The sequence below is a fragment of the Sesamum indicum genome, linkage group LG11 (assembly GCF_026168435.1).
Source record: "Sesamum indicum cultivar Baizhima isolate 11 linkage group LG11, ASM2616843v1, whole genome shotgun sequence".
NCBI classification, from domain to species: Eukaryota; Viridiplantae; Streptophyta; class Magnoliopsida; order Lamiales; family Pedaliaceae; genus Sesamum; species Sesamum indicum.
The window spans coordinates 17,224,995-17,244,474 of record NC_142667.1 but is presented as its reverse complement, the minus strand read 5'-3'; the positions used below and the strand labels follow the sequence as shown (position 1 = coordinate 17,244,474).

Below are 19,480 nucleotides of genomic sequence, written 5' to 3'. Positions count from 1 at the left end.
GATTGAGTGTAGAATTTACAAGAGCGATGCGGTTAAATTCATGTGCAATTGCATGCAGGGAGGGTGGTCATTGTAATTGCTGTATTTCTGGGTGCGGAGTGCACCCTAAAGTGGAATCTGGTGGAAATTCGACCTGAAAATGCATGGAGAGTGACGCTGAGGGACTTTTTGTCTCTCCCATTTGTTTCTCGATGGGTAAAGCCTTTCGTCACTCTAATAAAAAGATAAAACATTTCCTTCATCTTCTACCCATTCTCATTTTCCCACATTTTTGCTCCAATTTATAAGCAGTAGCTTCTGCAACTTTTGTTATTCTGCAGTCACTAAGAATTGTCAGAGTAGCACTGTAGCAGAGTCAGGAAGGAAAGAAAAAATAACTGTTGTAAAAATATATTTCTTCTCAAGGAGCGTAATATGATTAAAAAAAAATTCTAATTAGAACTAGAAATAGTCATAGTCCTTCCAAGCATTTTCCCTTTTGCCATGGTAAAATTGCCACCGGCTGTGATACAATCCAAGCTTTACATTGTGAAGACAAGCATCCATGAGATTTATCTCCTTCAAATGGTTTTGGTTTCAGCAATTTATTTAACTTACAAAGATGATAGGTTATAAACTATAATATATATAATTTCTTTCAAGAGTTTGAATGCAATCGTATCATCCATCCATCTGAAGATACTCATACAAACATCTTATTATAGCCTAAATATGAGAGAGTCTAGACCTATAGATTAGAAGCTCGTATCAGTTTATATAACCTTGATCCATAATCTTTAGATTTAGCAACCTACAACTGGTGCTCAAACAAATAGAGAAGATGAGTGATGATAAATTGAGAAAATATATAAGAGATTTTGTCTTGGCTATTTCATGTTTTATTGCCCAGTACGCATGAACATAAACTAAATTCTACCTTTATACTTGTTCAAGAGACAAAAAAGCCCCTACCGGAGTCGGGCTGCATAATTTTTCCAATGGGATTTCTGCTGGAAATCGGTCTAGGGTACAAGACGCAAAGTTTTATTCTTTTTAAAGGTGTGAAGTGCCAAAATTTCAATTTTAGGGTGTATAGTGTGGATAAGATGTATTTGAATTCTTTTCAAAGGTGATAAGTGCCAAAATTTCAATTTTAGGGTGTATAGTGTGGATGAGATGTATTTGAATGTGCAATATGCCAATTACCCAAGTTACCAGAAAAATTAATAGATCAAACAAGCTTTTAGAAAATATGTTAAAATATGGCAACACATCCAAGCATTAACATTTAACTGCAATTGTTACATTTTCCTTCTCATTAAAATGTCATCACAGTCCTTTCGGGGGGGAAAAAGAATTCACAGCAAACATGCCCCTTTTTGTTAAAGATTAAGTGTAATTATACCATAATTTCATGAAATCTAATATAATTATACGTATATCTTATTTTTTATTTAAAAAATTACATTTAGTATCACTAATATTAGTTGCGTTTAACGAATAAATTTATTCGTTGGTCGAAATTTATGAAATATATTGATATTAACAAATAAAAATAAAAATAAAATCATATGTATCCCTTAATTCACTTACTACTAATTTATTGCAGGTTAATCAATTTTTTTTAATCAAATTACTCTATAAGGTGAAGATGTATGTCATCATATGCATCAATGCGTGTGAAGATGTATGAAAGTAATTTAATCAGAAAATATATATGTTTGACCTGCAACAAGTCAATAATAAATAAATATAGATTTTCAATATCTTGTTAGCAATTATGTGAATACTGATTAATTGAGGGTTTTATTTGTTGGACAGAAATAAATTTTAAGAATGTTAAATATAATTTTTTAAATTATATAAATTTTATGTATAATTATATCAAATTTTATGAAAGCACAGTGTAATTATTGATAAAGATCATATCTTTCCACTATGTATTTTTATATTGGGCTTATGTGTTCTTGTTGCCTTAAGGAGTGATAAGAGAGTGGTTTGGGAATTCGGCCAATGTTGCCAATGAATACACCGTTTATGTGCCGGCACCTTTGGAAGGTAGTGGGCTCGCAGTCAGCGTCCCTTAGGACCTAGTGGGTTAGACAGTATACGTTGCGTAGTAAATCGATGTCGAGAAGAATAAACGCAGAGGGTTATGGGGGTGGAAACAAATCTTGAAGCTTCGGGTTGACATTATTCCCGCGCTTGAGTATAAGGCTGGTGATAGCAGTCTATTTTGTTGTGGTACTGGTATGATCCATGGCATCCACTTGTAATAGTCATTGATCAGTAGAAGGGTGCATACGTTGCTGGTCTTCATGAGGGGGTTTACCCTCCAATCTATTATACGTCATGGTGAGTGGCCTGCGGCGAGGTCTTTTGAGGTGAGGGAGATCACGGAGTTCCTCCTGCCACTGTATTCTCAACCTGATGCAATATGTTAGAAGGCGTCACAGGAGTGTGTCGCAACTGGTTCAGCATTGCAGCTGTTTATACTTGAAACTGAAATGGTGCACTGGCATTACTTGCTCTCGGGATCGACCAATATACTGTCATACTTTCATATTGTGATTGACTATTTAGGAGAAATTCTTAAGGTTAGAGAAGCCATGCCTCCAATACCTTGGGAGTAACAGTGTTTTGTGTGTGGCGGGGGTGTATATGAGACGCACTAACATATATTCTTTGGTGGCCCCTACTCTGCGCAATGTTTGGGATTCTGCATGTGGGAGGTAGTGTTCCAATGATCTTATGCTGATTGGAAACAAGGGGGGCTCGATGATGGAGAGGGATCCATTTGCTCAATGCTGCTTACTGGGCACTACTTGTTTCCTTGATTTTACTACTTATGGGATGAAAGGTACATGCGGGTATTTCAACAACAATTTTGGAGGTATTTCATTTTTTTCACGAATGCTAGAGAGGGTTTCTAGCCCTTAAAAAAACGCTTTTCAACTTTTAATTTTAAAGAAATACTTTTATAGTATTTGGGGTACCGGCTTTTGTTTCTAAAATGATTAAGAAAATTGTTTTAAAACCAAAAGCTAGAAGCACCTTAAGAGATGCTTTGTTCTTTTTGTAAATAAATTAGACTTTATTTTTATTACTTTACTCTTATTATAATAATTTTAATTTAATTTTACCCATTTAAATTTATTTTTATAATTGTATATTTAAAATTGATATCGGAGTTTTCAAATAATTTAAATTTTAACAATTAAATTTACACTTTCATATATTTACTATTGTAATTTTTTTTATTTTATGTGCTATATCATCTAATTATATTATTTCATTCACATATTATTATTTGATCAATAATTATTTTTTGAAATCATGCAAATTTAATTATTGTGTATGGATCAATAATTATATTACTTAGTGGGAGCATTATTAAATTAAATAGAAATTTTTTAATATTTTAAAAAATATAAATATGAAATACTAATCCAACATTATAGTGGGCCGAAGTGATTAAATAATTTTAAATTTTGAAAATGGATTCAAATAGAGAATTGTAAGTTTGTGATAAAATACAAAAAAAAAGTTACAATTATGGAGGATATCATCATTAATGACTCAATGTAACGTGGATTCACTCATTGTTATTATTATTAGTATTTCGGCGGGCGCTGATGAAATTCAAAATTCAAAACGGGAGGAGGAGGAGGAGAGAGGAGAGAGGAGAGAGGAGGAGGAGGGTGCGAAAGGAAACACAGGAAAAATTATCCGTTAATAAGAACCCATTTTACATTGAAATCATAATTGAAAAAAGTGGGACTTGTGTCGTCGATTTGAGAAAGAAAAGAAAAGGGGTTTGAGATTGAGATTGAGAGGCAGACGTAACCTATCCAACCCTGACTCTGTCAATGGACAAGTACGAGAAGCTTGAAAAGGTCGGTGAAGGAACGTATGGCAAAGTATACAAGGCCAAAGAGAAGGCTACTGGTCAGGTTGTGGCTCTAAAGAAGACGCGGCTTGAGATGGACGAGGAGGGTGTGCCGCCTACGGCCCTTCGTGAGGTCTCCCTCCTTCAGATGCTCTCCCAGTCCCTGTACGTGGTGCGCTTGCTTTGCGTCGAGCACGTCGACAACAAGAACGGAAAGCCACTTCTCTACCTTGTTTTCGAGTATCTTGACACCGACCTCAAGAAATTCATTGATTCTCACCGAAAGGGCCCTAACCCTAGGCCTCTTCCCCCCCAACTAATCCAGAGCTTCCTCTACCAGCTCTGCAAGGGCGTTGCCCACTGCCACAGTCACGGGGTCCTCCACCGCGATCTTAAGCCCCAAAATCTACTTCTCGACAAGGATAAGGGTATCCTTAAGATCGCCGACCTCGGCCTCGGCAGGGCCTTCACTGTCCCCCTCAAGAGCTACACCCACGAGGTAACATTATTATTCCTATCTTCATTCTTTTATCTATCTAACCATCTTTAATTAACTTGTTCTATCCACAATGCGCAGATTGTTACTCTCTGGTACAGAGCTCCTGAGGTCCTTCTTGGATCAACTCATTACTCTACTGCTGTTGATATGTGGTCTGTTGGCTGCATTTTTGGTGTGGAACTCTTCCATCCTGCATCCTAGTGCAAACTATCAGTATACTATGCTTGCTTTAGAGAACGAAATCAACCAAGTAACTTGGCGTTTTTTTGGTCTCTTACAGCTGAGATGGTCAGAAGGCAAGCCTTGTTTCCTGGAGATTCGGAGTTTCAACAACTACTACATATTTTTAGGTACCTCTTCTTGTTCTATGTGTGTCTGTGTTCTGTAGTGACTAGTTTTCATTAGTCACCTGAAGATTTTCTCCAGTTGTTCCCACTCTTCTTGATTAATTATATGTTGCTTGTGCGGTTATCATGATTAATCTCTGTACGAGTAAAATGTGGTTCCTCATGACATTTTCTATATCTACTTGGCTAAAAGTAAGAGTCTTATTTTATCAAATCAAGTTGGAGTTTTCATTTGCTGTACATATCGCTGTGAGGAACCTGAATTTCATACTATCTAAATTTGGGAACTCAAGAGAGATACAGACAGGAAATGTTGCATTACTCGATTGATTTATTTGTTTTGAAGTTATGCCTCATTAGGGCTTTTCTCCTACCAGTCCCAAGTGATTGGTTGATTCTTCATCTCTAGTTTGTCTCATTGATCTCTGTCACTGACACAAGTTAAGTTTACAGTACTAGATTAAGAAGATGCTTGGATTGGTTATGCCAATGGATATCCTTGATAAAATTGAGGAATGCAAACTCATATATTCCAAAGAAAAAGAAAAGAACCGAGAGAGGGGGGAGGGATAGTTGCAAATTAAAAGAAAGGCGTGCTGTTATTGTGGGGTGGGGTGGGGTGGGGGGGGCCCAGAACAGTTACAAATGAAAAGAAAGGTGTACTGTTATTGTGGAAGAGATGGATATTAGGTATTTATTTTCCTCAAATTCTTTAATCACTATTCCACATCAAATGCTTGCCAATCAAATGTAAAGTTTATTTAATTTGTAATACATAGTTACTGGATGCTAGGTATCAAGTGTTCCATGTAATTCACTTCAATTAGTGCATGACTGCAGGTTGCTGGGAACACCAACTGAAAAGCACTGGCCAGGAGTTAGTTCATTGCGGGATTGGCATGTGTATCCCCAATGGGAACCACAGAACTTGGCCCCTGCTGTTCCATCATTGGGACCTGATGGTGTTGACCTTCTATCGGTGATTTCTTACGTCTCAGCTTCTCAAGTGTTTAATATTCTTTTACATGCCTGTTGTAAACTATCTATATTTTCTTTTCCCTTGATGATAATTGCTTTTGGTACTGCCAGTAGGCAATAGATGATTTGTTTCACTAATGTTCTAAGACTAACCATTTGAAGGCCAATGATGGGAGTCGTTTCAGGCTGCCTCCATCTGTAATCACAAGGAAGTTATTACATTTTTTTTAAAGTGGAGTTGCTCTCAAAATTTAAATTGGCATTTGGCTTTGCCTGCATGCTGAATTCTGGCATCTGCATCATGTTTGTCATTTTTTTCTATATCAGTGGTCTGTTGTCTGCATCATGCCTCAAACTTCACAATGCATCATGTCCGCTGTCTCACTTCTGCAGAAAATGCTTAAATATGATCCAGCAGAAAGAATATCGGCAAAAGCTGCACTAGACCATCCCTACTTCGACAGCTTGGATAAATCTCAGTTCTGAGCCCTTTTCTCTTCTGAAAGTGGAGATCACTTCTGGGAAAAGCAGTTACTATTGTTGAAGGATGTCATCAACTTGGTGATTTGAACTTTTTTCGATTAGCACTGTCAACTTCTTTGGTTCATGTATTGTATCAAACGTCTTCTAGCTGAATATATCATTGTGCTCTCTCATCTTAATATTTTACTAAGTTTATCATCAGGATGTAGTCACTTGTATGTTTTCTGTTTGTGACCCTGAGGTGTCTGCTCAATCCATAACCAGTTCTAAAGCACATCTTGGAGTTGGAACTCTACAGGGCATTTTGTCTTGGGGATGCTTTGATAATGTCTTTGCTGTGGCTGTTTTACTAGGATTGATTACCATGCTGACGGAGTTCAATTGAAAACCACTTTAAAAATCTCTGTAATGATGGATCTTTTAGGGAGGTTTATAACTTACTGAGTTGCTTGGATATTTCCTTTTTCTTTGATTTACGTATATTTGTAGAAAACCTTGTAGACCATTCTCATACATATAACATTTATCAAGAAGTCATCATAATTAGCAAACTGTGTTGATCATCTTGTGCTACTAAATTGGTTCACTGGATTGTCAGATGACATATTTGCCCGGTTTAAGTTTGATAAAATAATGTGACCCTAACTTTTATTGGGTTAGGTGAGATTAGGCAGCATCATAACTGATGAAATTAATTTCTTGTTTGCTAAAAGATCAGTATCTAAATCTGTCGGAATATAAGCTATCAAATAAATAGCTAGTCTAGTTTCAGTTTTATGGTTCCAAGTTAGATTTGTAAATTCCTTCTTTGAGGAACTTATCTTCAAGTTTTTAAATTTAATGAATGTGAACGTACTTGAATAGTTAGTGACGTCGATAATAGTGAAAATGATGTTAAAAATCGGACAGTTGGTATTAAAATGCCATAAATTGATTGATTTGGAAAGATACTTACTTGGTGGGTGCTGAATAAGAAATAGTAGATTAAAATGGGAATGGAAGTAATGCATCTTCTAGAAATCCATGGAGGAAAAGAGAGGCAGAGGTGCAGGGAAAGGGCATGGCAATCAGACTTCTTGAGTTGAGTTGCCTCTACAAAGACAGAGATGACCAACGACACAGAGGAAGTGTTTGCAAACATTTAGGTCTGATGACTAAGTGGGTAGATACCTGTTTACATCCAGCGAGAGAGAGAGAGAGTTAATGCGCACCTTCTAACCATCAACCACCTACCACTACGAGTGGTGACTGGATCCTTGACCAACCTCTACACATGTGAAACCATGAAGTCGCATTCCCCAGATCAAGAAAAGGAATGCCGTGTATCTGTCCCTGATTTGAATTACTATTATTAAAGCAGCAAACCCCCTTAACTTCCAAAGTTAAAAAGAAAAAATGTAAAGGCAGGGGCAGGGGCAGGGGTCTATGGAATGGAAGAATCTTTTGGAAGAGGAAATAGATACTAGTAATACTTCAATCACTTTCTTTTCAATGCTTTCTTGCACGTAATCAATCAATCCATTATTAATTCGCAAATGTTGACTGAGTGACATCTTCATCGTAATTTATCCTGATAATGTGGGTAGGAAATAACAAGTTTGGCAGCACTATTACAAATTACAACCCTCTTAGGTTGGGGTCGGTGGCTGCCGCCTATGCTTAATTACTCAGTCACTTGTTGGTGGCAGTTGCAATTCTAGTTCTACTCGTGTGCGGTGTGCCACTCCGCACTTGTTAATTGTTTCTTACACACCCCAAATATCGCCAGCCTGCTACTGCTAACTAGTGCTTGCTACCTAGTTTTAATTACTTGCCTCGATCCGGCATCTCCTGCTGCTCTTTCCACTTTACTTGCCCCCCCCCCCCCCCCCCTCCTTGCTTCCACCAATCACCTCCCCACAACTTCCCTCTTCCAATTCCTATTATAATCACCACAATATGGATGTAGAGGCAGAATCGTCATCCAGACCACCAAAGCAAGAGGATAAGCTGATGCACTCTCCCAAACACCGCACAACATATGCAGCAGCTGCGGCAACAACCACAAGAAGAAGATGCATATGCCTGTGGGTAACGGCTTTGATTCTCGGCCTGGGCTTGCTACTCCTAATTCTGGGGCTCACAGTTTTCAAGGCCAAGCGTCCTCTTACCACCGTCAATTCCGTCGCTCTTGACGACCTGGATTTCTCACTGGACATAACTAGGCTCAGAGTCCTCTTGAACGTCACACTTGACCTGGGCATCTCCCTCACCAACCCCAATAGGGTCGGCTTCAAGTACTCCAACGGCACTGCTTTCCTCAGGTACAGAGGGAACGACGTCGGCGAGGTCCCCGTCCCAGCGGGCAAGATTGGCGCCCGCGACACCCGCTCTTTGAACCTCACTCTCACCTTGATGGCGGATCGCCTGCTCTCCAACTCCGCTCTGTATTCCGACGTTGTCTCCGGTACGTTGCCTTTTCAGACTTACATCAGAATTGCAGGGAAAGTGCGCATACTCTTCAATATTCACGTCGTCACCTACACCACTTGCGATCTGGAAATCAGTGTTGCCAATCGGACGCTCTCTAACCAGAAGTGTCACTACAAGACCAAATTGTAGTCCTCCAGATTTGGTGAAAAGATAATGGGAGAAATGGCCTGTTTTCAAGTAGTTTCTCAACAATAATGGTAATGGTGTTAATGTTGGTGATGGTGATGGTGATGGTGATCCTCCCCCCTCCCCCACCCTTTTTTCTCTAAATTATTAGAATAGGCTGAGATATACACCGCAGTTTGTTGTTTCTTCCTGGGATGGAACTTCCTTTGATCTAGGACTAGGAGTTCATTTTGCTCTTCATATGTAAAATCTGTTATTACTGTGGTAAATTAGTAGTAATTTAATTTGGATTAGATGGTTCCAAATTTAATCATGTTGCTCACCCACAAAAATTTTGCTTCTTCTCGTTGCTCTTTTTTCATTTTATTATGCGTAATTTCTTCATCTTTTTCATTAACATAAATAATAATCATGATGTTTAGAGTTGGTTGTTTTCTAGGGAGAGATATATGCGTACTTCATAATGGGTACAAGAGTCACGAGACAAGAGGTTATCCACCCACCCCGAACAATCCAAGTGTCCCGAGTTTGTTCCATAATACTGTCTTTTTGTCAATTTCATCTTAATTTTGCTTTTCAAATAGCAATGAAGAATGTTGCAAGACTTCAGCATCCCACCCTGTTATGGATGAATGCTTACGGCTCTGAGGATGATCTCTCATATAATGATTCTCCCAAGAAAGTGCAAAAAAGACTATTATGGCATAACATTCACCTCTTTGTGCTTCTGATACAACAAAATAACTGCAGGAAGTAGGAACGGGAGAAGCTTGCAACTACATTCCTGGATATCAGAATCTTGAGAATTTAAAACAAATAGGAAATGCTGTTGACAGATGAAAAACAAAGGAAAAGGTGATTAGGCAAAAGATTTCAATTCACTAAGTTTGTAAATTCTCAATTTCCAATATTATCCTTGCGGAGATTTCTTTTCTTTCTGTGAGCAAATGCAACCATGCGTTTGCATATGGATGAAGGCAGCAAAAGAAGCCACAAATATGTCCCAAGATTAAAAGAACCACATTGAAGAAAGAAGCATCAGATTAAAAGAACCACATTACCACAAACACACTGGCATAGCAATATCTAAGCACAAATTAGATTATACCATTTCCATGTATTTCATCAGCGCTGCAATCGCCAAACCAGTTGCTTTATTTGGGAAGAGGAAGCTTTCATGTACATATCTGCTTTTCGTCTTCCAACCCACTTGGTGCTCGAGCAACTGGTTCCAACTCACAATTAAGAATACTACTTCTATGAACCAATTGGACCCTGTCAAAAGAAATTGGAGACTACCAAGCATACATTACAAAACATGTGCGGGAGGAGACTGTCTCAGACCATGCAGAAAAAGAGAAAACCAGACCCCCGGGAGATTGATCTGAAGCACTACTACCATACAGTTAACCAGAGAGCAGTCACTTTTTATTATCTCAATCTCCCAACAAATATGCCAAGTAAAGATATACAGGCAGATGGAAAACTTTAAACTTGCTTCAACAGAAATGTCATTGAAACATCTAGCGGGAAATGCTAACACCAACTATGAAGGTTCTTACATGCTAGAAAAAATTAGGTTACAGGTACATGAATCTAAGAAACTACACCATAATCCTTCAACATCAGCTGTTAGAACTCGAGTTTTCTACATAATTCTTTGTCAATGTATCTATACTTACTTGTGGACTTCACTGGAGCTCCAGGACATGCTTCAGCAACCCCACTGAGTCGTGGTGCAAATTTAGGCGTCCTGAATCCATCTGGATCTGAAACCTGATTGGCAACAAGTTCCTTGATGTGCTCTGAAAAAATAGCGTCCAGTATAGTGCTGTAGACACTCTCAAATAAATGTTCTTCATCAGATATTGTCTCTCCACTTGATTGATGATTAATATCTCTAACCAAATTTTCAGCATATATGAAGTTGAGACGACGTACAACATTGGTTCCCATTCCCTGGATATATTTCCTAGGGTGAGGAGAAAGCATAAATCTGGTGGGAGCTGGAGCAAAGGGGTCAAAGACAGTCTCTTTTGGGGTTTGTAGATTATCACCATCCAGAGAAACAGGAGCAGTGTTGCTATGCTTAAAATTGAAGCAAGAAAAAGTGGGAGGGGAAGAAGGCAATGTGAGTGGGGATGATAAATCGTGAATTAGATGTGCATTCTCTCGGTTGGAATCTGGAGTGAGAGGGCGTATAGAAGATTGAGATGGTAACAACTCTGTGGCAGTCTCGGAGTCCTCCAGAACGCGGCCACAACTTTGAATTTCATGGGGTATTGTGGAAACGGAGAGAGTATTTGGAGAGAGGGTTTCTTCATCATCCACTAGTGTCAGATTCAGTTCATTTGACCCGACTTCAGTACCCATGAGCATGAGCATAAGCAGAACCAGAACCAGAACCAGAACCAAAAGAAAGCGGGCAATCCAAATAACACACAAACCTAACTAAAATTAGGACGGCAGCAGATAGAAGACACAGAAATTGGGGGTTATGCAATAATGCTAATAACATCCAAAATTGAAATGAGAATTTGACATAAAGAATAGGTTTGCAAGTGCTAATTCTTATTCTCCGTCGCCGTAAAATACGAAAAAAGAAGGGATGGGTGAGGTTGGAAGGAGTAGTGGAATAATTTACCTGAGATGTTGAGAGTAGCAGAGCAGAGGCGGAGTGTATGAAGAAGGCAATGGCGCACTTGGGTTGGGGTTTTGGTTTGGTCTCAACTTTCACATTCCTATTGGGCCCCGCAGGCCTCATGTATGATCCTACACCAGAACAGAAGGGAGTATAGTGGTAATAATAGTTATCGGGAAGGGTCAAAAAGGTCTACTCCTTTAAAATTATGTTCAACTTTTTGATGTCGATAAATAACTAGTTAAGCAATGTTTTTCAGAAACATGGATTATTTGTAAAGAAGAATAATAAACATAATGGCATATACGTTCATAATAAACATAATGTGAAGAACTGAGGAGCGGCGAACAGAGGAAATTATGGCAGCGTTTTTCAAGAAATGCCTGTTAAGCACTATTTAAAGGATAGCGTACACTATTTTAATTATATTGATGTGGATTAGTTTGTGATCATTGAATAATGAGGTTTGTATAATAATTAGGATATGATGCTAAATATGTTTAACTTTTGGCACAAATACAAATTTGGGTACACAAACTGATGCAAAAGTATATGATCTTTATCAAAATTACATCGGAGCAAAGAGGTGAAATATATTCAAAGCACTTTGATGAGATTGGAGATATGCAATCAATGGCATGAGGGAAAACATGCCAAATCAAAATATATCCAAAACTTTAATTGATTTTCATTTTTGGATGAAGATTTAGGTACAACTGACATTCATATTTCAGCATAATTAGATCTTGATTTTTTTTTTATAATGAAAAATTTAATTGCGGTCTTTATGATATAGAGAAGGATGATAGATTGTTTGAAAAATTTGTTGATCCAAATGTTGAATTTAGTGGGACTGAAAAAGAAAAATCTATAAATGATTCTAAGATACAAAAGAGATATGAAATTGAACATAATAGAGAACCTGATGATATTGACAACTTCAAGAGTCAAATAAAGAATTGAATAAAAGTTGCTCAAATTACAATCTTAAAACAGACTGCAACAATCTTGATTTGAAACTAAGACTTGTCTTTGGTTCCAAATAATGAAGCTAAATTGACATTGAATCACATTGCTTGAGGAAAGGAATGCAAGTAAAATTTGTAAAAGATAACAAAAAAAAAAAAAAAAAAAAAAAACAGAAAAGGGTTGTGAGTGGGTAGTCCTTGAATCACCAATGCAAATGATCATTCATGGCAAGTAAAAAGCTACAATTTAGTGCATAGCAAGTGTTCTTGGATTTATAATAATAAAATTCTAAAATAGCTGGATTATATATACTTTTAAGTTGACTATACTTAAATTGAAAATATGAAATTATACTTCCTCAAAAGATATTTTGAAGTTACACTTACAATCCTCTCGAAAATTCTTTCTTTACATCTAACACCCTTCCATTAGGGTTTGCCCCTCAAAACTCTTTCGTTTCGCATCATAACTCTTTTCATTCGTATCATAACTCTTTCATTTTATTTTGCGATATAAGCTATTCAAAACCATCAAGGGATACTCACATGATAATTATATTTCATTTCCATCATTCCCTCGTTTTCACATATCATCGTTCTAGTTAGCAATTAGTCATATAAAACCACAAATCATCACATCCTCATTTACAAGCACATGATAACAATATCATACAACCATGAAAGTACACTTCTTCTTTCGGCTTTCTAACTATCACTATTCAGGGTAAAGCTAGCATCAGATCGTGCAAGCAATTGGCTCGAAAAATCAAGGCCCAACCCAGACCTACCCTGTTTGGGGCGGGTTCGGGATGAAATTTTTCATGTCCGAGGCGGCTTGGGTATGCTCCAATTGGGTCCGGGGCGGGGTAGGGCTCTTGTCCCAAAGCCGTCCCGCCCCCGCCCCCAATCGAGGTAATAAATTTAGTATTTTTTAATATCTATTATTAATATATAATATATTATTAATAAAAAAATATGGGATTATATATAAATTCTAAACAATTTTTGCATGTACCCAACTCTATATAAGAAAAATAAAAAATAAAAAATTATTTGATAAGAAAATTAATAATTTAGATGAATTGATGAACGTATTCTTTGTCTTATACAATTCATTTTAAATTGAAACTTATATTAAGGTATTTAAATCTAAACTGATATTATTTATTAAAAAATAAAATATTAGTTGAATGTTCTTTGTATTATATAATTCATTGTAAATCGTAAAATGATATTGAGAGTGTTTGCGCTCTCTTCAAAAAAAGCGATTTCTAGCTTCTGGCTCCCTAAAAATATTTTTGAAGTATTTGAGAAGCCAACTTCTGATGAAAAGGCTAAGAAAAGCGCTTTTAGACCAAAAGTCAGAAATACCTTGAGAGGTCCTTTTAGTTGCTTTGGATTTTTTGTAAATAAATCCAACTTTATTTTTTACTACTTTACCTTTATTATAATAATCTTAATTCAAGTTTATTGTTTTTAATTTATTGTTAAAATTATATATTTAAAGTTGATATCGTAGTTTAAAATAATTTAAATTTAATAATAATTAAATTTACACTTTTATATATTTAATATTTTAAGTTTTTTATATTTTATGTGCTATATCATCTAATTATATTATTTCGTTCACATATTATTATTTAATTAATTAATAAAATAATTAATTTTTGCAATCACATAAGTTTAATTATTGTGTATGAATGAACAATTATATTACTTAGTGGGAGCACTATTAAATTAAATATATCTTTTTAAATATTTTTAGAAACATGAATATCAAATACTAACTGAAATAAAATTTATGATTTTTTGTGGAAAATAATTATTAGTAACAAACAACAAGTGAAAGAATAGGAAAAAAATAGTATCTTTTTAACACATAGGGATAAAACAGTCTTTTATCAATTAAGTTTATTTTAGAAGTGATTTTTCTCCAAACGTTAGCTTTTATCTGCTTTTCACTTTTTTTATAAACTCTACCGACTTGTGATTCTGCTATAACTTTTAATTGTTCTTTTTTTTTTTATGACAAAATCACTTTTTTCTAAAAGCAGAAGCTTATGCAAACACTCCCGTTACTTGATGAGAAAATTAATAATTTAGATGAACGTATGCTTTGTCTTATAAAATTCATTTTAAATTGAAACTTATGTTAAGGTATTTAAATCTAAACTTATATTATTCATTAATAAAAAAATATTAGTTGAATGATTATTTGTATTATATAATTCATTGTAAATCATAAAATGATATTATTTGATGAGAAAATTAATAATTTAGATGAACGTACTCTTTGTCTTATACAATTCATTTTAATTTGAAATTTATATTAAGATATTTAAATCTAAACTGATATTAATAAAATATTAATATTTACTTTATGAAAACTATATTATTTACTTTATTTATTAAACGATATTACTTGATGAAAACTATATCAAGGTATTAAATGAGTTAAGGCGGGGAATGAAACGGGCAGGTCTCGAGTCTGATCGGACCCGTACCAAACCAGCCCTGTTGCCATCACTAACGAAGCATGCCATACATAGTAATTCATTTCCAGCACAATTCATATACTTCAACACGAAAGTCATACAGAGGTAGAACAATATTATGTATAGAGAATGCTACATAATTACTTATATAAGAGTTGCATCAAGAGAAAATGTAGAAATGGGTAGACGAGCTTTTCTTTTTTTTTTTTTTTTCCCCGCTTAAGCATTTTTTATTTATTCATATATTCATATTGACGTAGGATAGGATGGAGTCACATGCACATGACATGCCCCTAAGTCCCCAACTTTTCTTCTTCAATTATTGAATGCTGATAGGAAACTAAGTCGACCAGCCCCAACCAATTTGTATGTAGTGCGGCAGCCCACTTTGTTAGAATTTTCCTAAAGGAAAAAAGACTGAGGAGGAGGAGAAATGGTCATTGTTTCACAGCGTTGAATGCGCGTGCTCTCCTCCCATAATATATTGACATTACACATTACAGTACGCCACTCCTCCCAACTCTCAAGTGCCAAAATCTTCTCCATCTCTTCCTACCTCCATCCCTTGTCTCAATTATTATTATTACTAATCTTATTAATTGGGCTATTTCCGACGACACGCCGCCGCTGATCGATGATGATGGTTTAATTTTCTGATCCCGTCCCCCCATCATCTCCTCCCTCCCGACCAGCACTTTTTCCATTCTTCATCACCATCACAATCACATTAATTTCTGGCATGGAAACAGATAGCGCCCGCCGCAACCCCACTAGCGTCGGCCGCAGCTCTTTCAGGCTGCGCTCCCCCAGCCTCAACTCCGTCCGCCTCCGCCGCATCTTTGACATCTTTGATAAGAACCACGACAACATCATCAGCGCAGACGAGCTGGGACAAGCGCTGGGCCTCCTCGGCCTCCAAACCGAGCTCTCCGAGTTAAAATCCATGGTTCAGCCGTATGTCCAGCCTGGCAACCATGGCCTAAGATATGAAGACTTCGAGGCCCTACACCGCTCCCTAGACAACGCCTTCTTTGGGTTGAAATCAGATGCGGCAGAGGCAGTTGATGGTGATGCTGATGATGAATCCGATCTGTCGGAGGCATTCAAGGTGTTTGATGAGGATGGCGACGGCTACATATCTGCCAGGGAGTTGGAAATAGTGTTAGCAAAGTTAGGATTGCAGGAAGGGCGAGAAATTGGGAGTGTTGAAATGATGATTTCATCGGTTGATCAGAATCAGGACGGACGGGTAGATTTCTTCGAGTTCAAGGATATGATGCGCAGTGTCGGCATTCCTATGTATTGATCATCTACTCATGACTGACGACCACCGCGCAGTTACAATTACGTACTGAAATCAATTTCACGTACGTATACCATACATTTTGATCTTCTGCCTCGAACCAGAACTCCAACTCGATCCATCGCGTTAAGTTGTTAGCCTTAAATATTTCTTGTTTTTCCTTTAAATTTTCTTTTAGTTAGTCCGCAAGTAGCTGCAAGGTGCGTGTATTTGATCGATTTTGTGTTGTTGAACTTGAGAGAAATTAATTTTGACAGCTTTCGTTATATAAGTATTATATATATAGAGTGAATAGCAATTTATTCACAAGTTTTGGTTTGGATATGCGATTTTAGTACGGGTCCAAAGCTTTTGGATTTTAATGTTGGATTTGGGCTATTGAGTGAAAGCTTTTAAGAAAGAGGACCTGCAAAACAAAATATTAGCACTCCGATGCTTAAATTAGTCTCAAATTTAAGAATAGATAAATATAAAGATAAATTATAACGAGAAATCATGAGAGAAATAAGAATTTTGTAAGCGAGAACACGAATTTCAGAATAGCAATGCAGTAGTGAAAGAGTTCTTTGAAGGTGGAAGAGAGGATCTGCTGAGAGGTGCCCCTTGTATTTATAGAGGAGAAATCCCTCTACTGCAAGAGTCTTAGGAAGGGCATCTGGTGAGGAAGGCGGGATAAGACTACCTCTGTATCCGTTTCTTTTTTTTTTAAGAAAAGGTAAGTTTCATAGATGAAAAAAATCGACATAGTACAACAATGCTCATAAGTTATGCTCTCTCTCAACAGGCCAAGGGATACGCCACAATGGATAAAGTGCACTAGTGCTAACAGAGCTAGGAAGATTTATGCTCAGAATTCATAGTCTAACATCCTCTATTTTTAAGCTAGCTAACATGATCAGTGTCCTTGTAGTGTGTCCAAACCTCCTCAAATTGCGTTCCGTCCGGATGTGGTAGACGCAGGATCCAAGTAATGCACGCAAAGCGATATTAATGATGTGTTTGCCCCTCCACTTCCTAGAAGCCCATTCTATGTCCAACCGCCACTCTCTGTTAGGCTATAGAAACCGTATGGTCCGTCTGACAGCTGTCAAGCACCTTCGACTATAATGGCATTGAAAGAACAAATGCGTGTGTGTCTCCAAATTATCCTCATCACAAAGGACGCATCCTCCTAATTGTCAGTTGTAGCAAACCTCTCCTGTATGGCAAGCCAGAGAATAAACATATGCCGAGGAATTTTAAGAAGTCCTGAAAGTAGTGACGACCAACCTACTTTAGGACTAGGGGGATCAAACAAATGATAAAGGACTTGCGTTGTGATAAAATTGCCCGGGAAACGCAACGTTATCCTGTCGTTACCTCTGTGAATAATAGGTAATGCGTGCAAAATCTCCAGAAATTCAATATCAGTGAAAGTAGGCCATTGCCACTGACCCTCGTGAATGACAACCCGCAGCTTCAAGGATTCCTGCAATCCCGTAACATATCGGCCCTCGGGGAAATCTTTGAATTAGGGGTCCTAGATGGTGCCAAGGATCCCTCCACAAGTAAAAATCTTCCCCATCTCCTATTCAGTAAACAACTTTCGATCTCAACCACTACCGGAGTCTAATAAGCTTCCTCCAACCCCATGAGTCTCTATTATCATATATAGTCCATATAGAGGCGTCCCGCAATCGACCTTGATGTAACCAATCCACCCATATGGATGTCCTGTCACATCGTATCACAGCACACAATTTTTTACACATGAGAGCCCGATTCAAGATTCCAATATCTTTTAAACCTTATCCTCCCTCATCTTTTGGCTTACACACCTCCTTCCAAGCCACTTTAGCATATCCACTACTCTCCGTGCCTTTCCATAGAAACTTCCATAATCGTTTTCCAATTTCATTAATAACTCGTTTAGGGAGAATAGGCCGATGCCCAATAGATACTAAGGGATGACAGTACAGATTTAATGATTTGCACCCGTCCCGCATATGAAAAAGCCAACCCCTCCCATCCAGCAATACGTGCCTCAATTTTATTCAACAAGGGGAGACAATTAGAAATCGATAGCCTTGATGAGATCAAGGGAAGACCTAAATACCTCATCGGGAGCTGTCCCTTCTAGAATTGCAGCATGGTCAATAGTTTCTCTTTCAGTCCCTGTGTCGCCCGGGATAGAATGAGGTGACTCTTTTGGGCATTCAAGCGTAGCCCCGACCAGTCACCAAAACGTTCTAATCCGTCCTTGAATATACGCACTGAATCAACTTTTGCTCGACTAAATAAGAGAACATCATCCGCAAAGCCTAACTGAAAGATTTTGGATTCTTCACATTTCCAATGAAATTGAAACCGTCCGTCCTGATCAATCTTTTGTAAGAAGACCAAATGCATTACTTTCATGACTAGGACAAAGAGATATGGTGAGAGAGGATCGCCTTGACGCAGCCCTCGCGCACCCACAAAAAAATCATGGGGTTTGCCATTCAAGCTCACTGAAAAGGTCGGGGTGGTAATACACTCTTCAATCCAACGCATAAATGTAACCAGAAACCCGAATAATTGAAGAGTGGCGTCAAGAAAATTCCACTCCACTGTAACATAAGCTTTTCGTATGTCCGCCTTCAATGCACATCGTGGAGGTAACCGCCTCTGTTTATATCCAGTAAACAATTCTTGGGCTATCATGATATTGTCCTTAATAATCCTGCCAGGTATGAATGCCGCCTGACAAGGACTAACTAGCTTGCCCAAGACCACACTCAATCGTTGCACCAAAAGTTTCGCAATAACCTTATAAAGAACATTACAACAGAAAATAAGACGGAAATCGGCAACAGTAATAGGGGAATGTACCATGGGAATAACAGCTCGGAGTGTATAATTAACTTGCTTCAAAAGTTTCCCCGTATTAAAGAAATCCAGGACAGCTCTAGTGACTTCATCTCCCACTATTAGCCATGCCGCTTTAAAAAATCCGGATGAATACCCATCTGGCCCAAGAGCTTTATTTCTGCTATATCAAACATTGCACGTTTCACATCCTCAGCAATGAAAAAGTTTAATAAGTTGACCGGCTTCATCCTCTTCCACAATGTGTTGCGCCCAAGGACGCAAAAATCTTAAATTCAGCACCTCCCTTCGTTGATTTCCTCCAAGTAAGGCCTGAAAGTAGGAGACAAACTCCTCACTCACCGTGTTCGGGTCAGTGTGCGTGGTTCCATGAGCATCATTAATCTGTATCACTCTCTTCACAACCCAACGATGTGCAATCTTGTGAAAAAATACATGCGTGCACTGGTTCTC

General features: G+C 37.6%; 4 protein-coding genes across 6 annotated transcripts; 3 read left to right on the top strand and 1 right to left on the bottom strand.

The window, feature by feature from the left end:
- Positions 1-3,641: 3,641 nt before the first annotated feature.
- LOC105174700 (cell division control protein 2 homolog C) lies at positions 3,642-6,373 on the top strand. Its single transcript, XM_011096889.3, has 5 exons — positions 3,642-4,367; positions 4,446-4,539; positions 4,648-4,717; positions 5,555-5,693; positions 6,086-6,373. Exons 1-5 carry the CDS (start codon positions 3,849-3,851, stop codon positions 6,176-6,178), a joined length of 915 nt encoding a protein of 304 aa, XP_011095191.1. The 5' UTR covers positions 3,642-3,848; the 3' UTR covers positions 6,179-6,373.
- Positions 5,553-11,537, bottom strand: LOC105174698 (uncharacterized). 3 transcript variants are annotated; one of them, XR_016062943.1, is made up of 3 exons: positions 10,456-11,537; positions 7,346-10,048; positions 5,553-7,267 (listed from the first exon to the last, which is right to left on the bottom strand). XR_016062943.1 is itself a non-coding variant. In XM_011096886.3 (2 exons), the coding sequence occupies exons 1-2, from the start codon at positions 11,156-11,158 to the stop codon at positions 9,876-9,878; spliced, it is 876 nt and encodes a 291-aa protein (XP_011095188.1). In that variant the 5' UTR covers positions 11,159-11,537; the 3' UTR covers positions 5,553-9,875. The 3 variants fall into 3 exon arrangements, 2 of the variants coding, with proteins under 2 accessions (XP_011095188.1, XP_011095189.1); XM_011096886.3 differs by having other exon boundaries at positions 5,553-10,048; XM_011096887.3 differs by lacking the exon at positions 5,553-7,267 and having other exon boundaries at positions 9,882-10,068; positions 10,456-11,532.
- LOC105174699 (uncharacterized) lies at positions 8,114-9,083 on the top strand. Its single transcript, XM_011096888.3, has one exon. The coding sequence runs from the start codon at positions 8,114-8,116 to the stop codon at positions 8,774-8,776; it is 663 nt and encodes a 220-aa protein (XP_011095190.1). The 3' UTR covers positions 8,777-9,083.
- Positions 11,538-15,361: 3,824 nt separating the features above from the next.
- On the top strand, positions 15,362-16,436 carry CML42 (calmodulin like 42). Its single transcript, XM_088875244.1, has one exon. It carries the CDS (start codon positions 15,617-15,619, stop codon positions 16,181-16,183), a length of 567 nt encoding a protein of 188 aa, XP_088731370.1. The 5' UTR covers positions 15,362-15,616; the 3' UTR covers positions 16,184-16,436.
- Positions 16,437-19,480: the final 3,044 nt, after the last annotated feature.